Below are 5619 nucleotides of genomic sequence, written 5' to 3'. Positions count from 1 at the left end.
GAGCGAGGGTGTTGCCAGTGCCATTGGACTGGCTCCTGTGCAGGTGACACATAAAAACACCATTTCGAGGGTGGCCGTTGCCAGTACCGCCTGACTGGCCCTCGTGCCAGTGGCACATAAAAGCACCCACTACAATCTCGGAGTGGTTGGCGTTAGGAAGGGCATCCAGCTGTAGAAACTCTGCCAGATCAGATTGGAGCCTGGTGCAGCCATCTGGTTCACCAGTCCTCAGTCAAACTGTTGAACCTATGCCAGCATGGAAGGCGGACGTTAAACAATGATGAAGAAGATGATATTTATATATATATATATATCATTTATAGAAATACATAAATTCGGAGGAGAAGCACACTCTAAGACGTAGAGCACTTAATATTATAGTGGGGTAGGCCAGTTTATGGGGTTATCCTGGCTTTCTTGCTCATAAGGGGTTTAGCTTTAAGGTAACCCTATAAACCTGCCTACCCCACAATAATACATGTGTGTGTTCGCGCACGCGTGTGTATTCTTGTTTGAAGCTATAGTGTGATACTCAAGCACTCAACTATGAGAGCATTGCATCTTATAGCAGAAGCAGCTGCAAGCTAATGAAGTTTATAACATAATTATGTATTCCTTCCTCATCGCAAATTTCTTATTACTGCTCTGTATTCGACTGACGATCCATTCTGAAACATATGTATATTGAGTTGTAACATCAGGTAATTGGCACTGCAATGCCTAAACGAAATATTGACTTGTGGTCTTGGTCAGTCTTCTATAGCCCCAGGTCAACTATCCCCCTTGTGAGTAGATTTGGTAGACAGAAACTGAAAGAAGCTCGTCGCGTGTGTAACATGGATAATATTACCTCAAAGGTTCTTTATCATTTTTCAACTATGGACCCTTTTGATTACTATTTTATTCTGCTGCCCCTCCACATAGCCATTCAGTATTCAAAGACTAGTTTTAGAGTTATTCCTTTCAAAGTTCCTATTTTGTTTTTCACACATTAACTTGTGTACGTTGGACTATGTAAAATATTAGCAGAAAGGGAGCTGTTTCTTGCAGTAGATACCAATACATACACATCTAAAGCCAAATTTTTTCAGGGGCCCTTAAATTATTATTGTGGATCCCCAATTTGCTATTTGGTTACAGGGACCCCAAAACTGAAACTTTTTTTTTTTTAATTAAAATAACTCGTATAAAAGAAATCCTCACACAAATGTATATGAATACGATCGTTGCATGCAGAATGTATATTACGAGATCCAGAGGCCCGTGAATACCTTAAGGGTCCCCCTCAAAGAAACCCTCACCACCCTCTTGAATTTTGAAAAAGGGTTCTCTTGATCCCAACACACGAATAAAATTTTGCTCCAGCTGGCAAAAGTTCTCTCGAAGGCCTTAGTTATACTGTTTTGGAAGTCACAAGTTTATATGTAAACCTCACCCCAACACAATGCCAGATTTAGGCATAAACTATACAAGTTAAGGGCTCACTATGCAGGATGGATTCAAAATAATTAAGAGAGTGACATATACGCGACCTAGTGTCATTCTTAGAGATTTTCCAAGGTTTGCAATACTTTCGCATCTCACCAATTCTAAATCCGGCACAGCATATATATATATATATATCTCATACAAGAATGTTTACACTATATATGTTATGACATTTGATACGATGTTATTCGTACAATTAAAATAGCAGCTGACACGACTAAGAGCTATCATAGAAATAGATTACTGTTGGCTGTCTGATTTCCAAATCAAACCATGTTGAGTAAATCTATGGTCAAATCCATTTTAACCATGGTCATCAGGTCTAATGTGCAATTTGAAAATTTAGCTGCTATTTTTAGCCGGTCGAGCGACTATATAACAAGCTATCTCTCTTTCTCTCAATGGTTTTGCCCAAACATGATCTATGTTAGCAAATAAAAATTCTGTTTCATTATAATAGCTACAATCGCACGGATAAATATTTACAATTAAATTAAACAGTAAAAGGAATACATAAATATATTTTATATAAAAAATCCCTTCAGAAAATCTATGAAACAAGAAATTTGAATTGAAGAGATAAAATCGTAAAGGTGATGGCTAAGACATTGATGAAGTATATATATATTTTTTATTAAAAGAAAATTCATTTGGTGTATAAACATATATTTCGATTATTGCTTTATAATCGAAGATCAATAGTTTTTAATTTTTGCTGATATTTTCGCTAAGATAAAAAATTCTTTTTATTAATTTCGACGAAGCGAATCTTTAGTAATACATATAAATATACACAGATAAATACATATAAATAGATATAAGACAAACAGTACATATAAGTAGACACATAAATATACACAGATACTAGAAAGGTTATTTGGAGAGAATGTAATGAAATTCAGAACAGCAACTGAAGAAAAACATGTTTTGACAAAACAAATGATATTAAAAGTGAAATCATGCAGAATGTGTAAATGTGTGTGTATGTACAAGAGAATTTTACTGACCAGTATGGGTTCTGAGATGAGCTTGGAGAGATTTCTCCCTGGGAAACACTCGCCAACAGAGCTGACATCGTATGTCGCTGCGAGAGGAGTAACCTTCCAAAATCAGAGACGAAATACTGTCTGCTCGAGGTCGACCTCGACGCACCGAATTTTCACCATCTTCGTTTTCACCATCTACTACGCCCTTCCTTTCGCATTTCGAATAATCGGTTTGTCCCAGAGAAGCTGTATCTAAGTTGAACTGAATGCGTGCGACAGACACCTCATCATCATCACCATCTCTGGACCACTTCCAAGGCACCATAAACACATCATCGGTAGCAAAGTGGCCATTCATCAGTTGAGGAATTGCAAGTCCTAGTTGAGAAGCTGATGACTGAAATTGCATTTTTCCCTGGAAAAAATGGGAATACAACAATACAATTCCAGCCGGAGGGCAGGTAGTTGCCACTGCAAAGCATGCCTGGACGTGTTTATGTTAAAAACCGGCCATGCAACCTCCCCCTCCTTCCCATAGCAACCAACTAAGTGCAATTTCCCGCGATGTGAGGCCGATGGGTAAAATTGGCAATATTGAAATTTGCATTTTAAAGGATAAATTTTAAAGTTTACTCCCTAAAAATCTAAACATTTTAATCAATATATAAGTAAAGTTAGAACATTAAAAAAAATATATATTAAATATATTGGTCTGGAAATAAGTAATTGACGCCCTTCCCGCCAGCTTTACCATATATGGGTAGTGACGTCAGATGTGCCCGAGATGCATTGCTTGTATCTAAACTAACACGCCATATTGGAGAGCTAAGAGCAGGAGGGCAGCCGTCAGGTGTGGAATCCATTGGCATCCTCTTCAATCAGAGGAACGATGGAGAACCAGTACGGCATAGTTGTTTCCAACAAGTATGCGCTTTTCTACGATGATGCTGATCCACTGGATATGCTTCATCAGCAGGAAGCTAAAGTGAAAAAGAAGGACACAGTTAAAAAGGAAGTGGATAAGTCCAAAGCTAATAAAGCTAATAATAAATCCACCAAAAAGCCAGTTGCACCCAGTCCGCAGGAATCCAAATCAAAGGCACCAGAACAGAGTTCACAGCGGAGAGATGGTAAATAGAAATATTTTAATATGCTTCGATTTCGATGATTTATTGTATTTGTTCATAGACAGCGTTATTTTCTAATCTTCCCTGGAAGGTTCCACATGGTACGATTTATATTCTTTTCTGCTTCATTTACCTGCAGCTTCGATTTAAGCAACGTATTGTAAATTCTCATTTCTGAATCTTGGTATTTTGTATTTGATATTAAGTTTAGAAAAAAATGTCAGGTCGAACGAGAATGACAAAAATTCATTAAGAGAACACACGAGGTGACTAAACTGCATTGTGCCTAAATAGAATGTCTGTCTGGTGATGATTAGGTGAAGGTCACCCATCTAGGCATTACTATTTAAGTATTTAAGCACGACTAGCCGCCACTAGTTATGTATTAAGCTTCATATCAAGTGCTTTTTTTCCACTCGATCGTTTGAAATAAAAATCTCTTGTCTGCGATAACATGGCGAGTTTGATAAGACATTCCCGCCGCCATCGCATATCTCACTGACTACCGATTGGCGTTTATATATATGTGTATATATACATATATCAATGTGTAAGTGTGTGTATATATCGATGTGGAATATATATATTTATCAATGTATGTCTATATATTTAAGTGCTCAAGACGATTTTAACGTTTAGGGATCTGTTATTGAAGAAAAAAAAATTCAATCAGTTTCGTGGGAAATTGGGGGATTTCAAGTGTCGCAGATGTGCATGTATGTATATTATATACACGCGCACACATGTGAAAGCAATAGATCTATATATTATCTACTGATGCTGCATCAAGAATTAAAGCACTGTATTGGAGTTTTCTTTTTTTGTTCTACTGAGTGATAATTTCATTGTATTTATATATTCGTCGTTACTTTTCAATATTTGTAATTAATTAATTACATGAAAGGAAAAAATCTTATGGGTGAGTGTATAGTACAAAAAGAAGAGGTGAAAGAAATTTAATGAGTATATATGAAATGGATTGAATTATTTCACCTGATGTTTGCGCCCCTCTCTTCATTCATGTTGGTGTGCACGTGCAGATATTGCCTGTCCTGCCAGTGTCGACCGTCTTTAAATACATGTATATATATTTGTGTGTGACTATGTATTTCTATTCACGTATGTACATATGCGTGCGTGTGTGTATATATATGAATGTGTGTGCGTGTGTGTGTGTATGCTGGTCCATGTGCTTTTTTCAACACTCTTAGCCGCCATCTTTCTAGCATGCTGGACGCCATCTTGACTACTTTGCCCCGCCACTCGCCTTTCTGCTGCTCCAGCTTACTCGCTTGCTTATTCATTATTATTTTTTCCTCCTCCCTTGTGAAATAAATTTTTTTAATTGTAAACTAAAACCATTAAACAATAATGTTATTAATTAATTAAACAACAGTGTTGCCGTTGTAGAAGATTTATTTTGTAATGTGATCTTTCCCCCTCATTACCATATAAGACTATGCTACAATGTAAGTCGGACGAACTCGGGCTAATATGAATGTCTACTGATTCGACAAATAAAGACGTATTTGTTTATTTCAAGTGTTGACCTGTGGTTTTATCATTTCTTGTTTTATTTTCATCTTCGCACTTAAATTCTTTTTCTTTTTCGTTAGGCTCTTGTATTGTGTGTGTGTGTGTGAGTTAATTTTCTTTTCTACTACGTTTCTGAAACTGTTCCATTTTTCTCTACTTCCCCTCCCCTCGTTTAGTGGTAGAAAGCAATAGAAGAGAAAGTGCCCCTCGCGGTCAGAACAGAGGACGAGGAAGAAGTTTCCGGCCGAATCGAGAGACCGAATCCAAAGATTCCAATGAATTTGGGGACAATGAAACAGAGCGCCGACCTCCTCGGCGAAGGGATGATTTCTCGTCTGATTATCGGTAAGTACCAGAGATCGCTTATGAGTTTAAGAAGAAAAAATAAATAAATAAACGAAATGACTACTCGAACAACTGTCTGTCCCTTAGGCTTTCCTACAAATGTAGATGCAAGTTGTACTTTCATTTTGTTTTATTAT

The 5619-nt window shown here is 37.1% G+C and overlaps 2 protein-coding genes across 3 annotated transcripts in view; one reads left to right on the top strand and one right to left on the bottom strand.

Annotated features, from left to right (window-relative positions):
* The window catches only part of LOC106883320 (zinc finger protein 367-like), a 34378-nt gene extending 31347 nt beyond the window's left edge, over positions 1 to 3031 (bottom strand). Inside the window, exon 1 of one of the 2 annotated variants that reach the window (XM_052969964.1) lies at positions 2496 to 3031. In XM_052969964.1, coding sequence (XP_052825924.1) covers positions 2496 to 2883 — 388 coding nt within the window. In that variant the 5' untranslated portion in view covers positions 2884 to 3031. The remainder of the gene's footprint in view (positions 1 to 2495) is intronic. The other variant, XM_052969963.1, reaches the window with a different exon arrangement.
* A 219-nt stretch (positions 3032 to 3250) lies between these two features.
* LOC106867170 (plasminogen activator inhibitor 1 RNA-binding protein) overlaps positions 3251 to 5619 on the top strand; it is a 5190-nt gene continuing 2821 nt past the window's right edge. The window contains exons 1-2 of the mRNA XM_052969900.1: positions 3251 to 3604; positions 5314 to 5482. Coding sequence (XP_052825860.1) covers positions 3364 to 3604; positions 5314 to 5482 — 410 coding nt within the window. The 5' untranslated portion in view covers positions 3251 to 3363. The remainder of the gene's footprint in view (positions 3605 to 5313; positions 5483 to 5619) is intronic.

The sequence above is a fragment of the Octopus bimaculoides genome, chromosome 8 (genome assembly GCF_001194135.2).
Source record: "Octopus bimaculoides isolate UCB-OBI-ISO-001 chromosome 8, ASM119413v2, whole genome shotgun sequence".
NCBI lineage: Eukaryota > Metazoa > Mollusca > Cephalopoda > Octopoda > Octopodidae > Octopus > Octopus bimaculoides.
The sequence above is the reverse complement of the archived record's forward strand: the minus strand, read 5'-3'. Positions and strand labels throughout refer to the sequence as shown.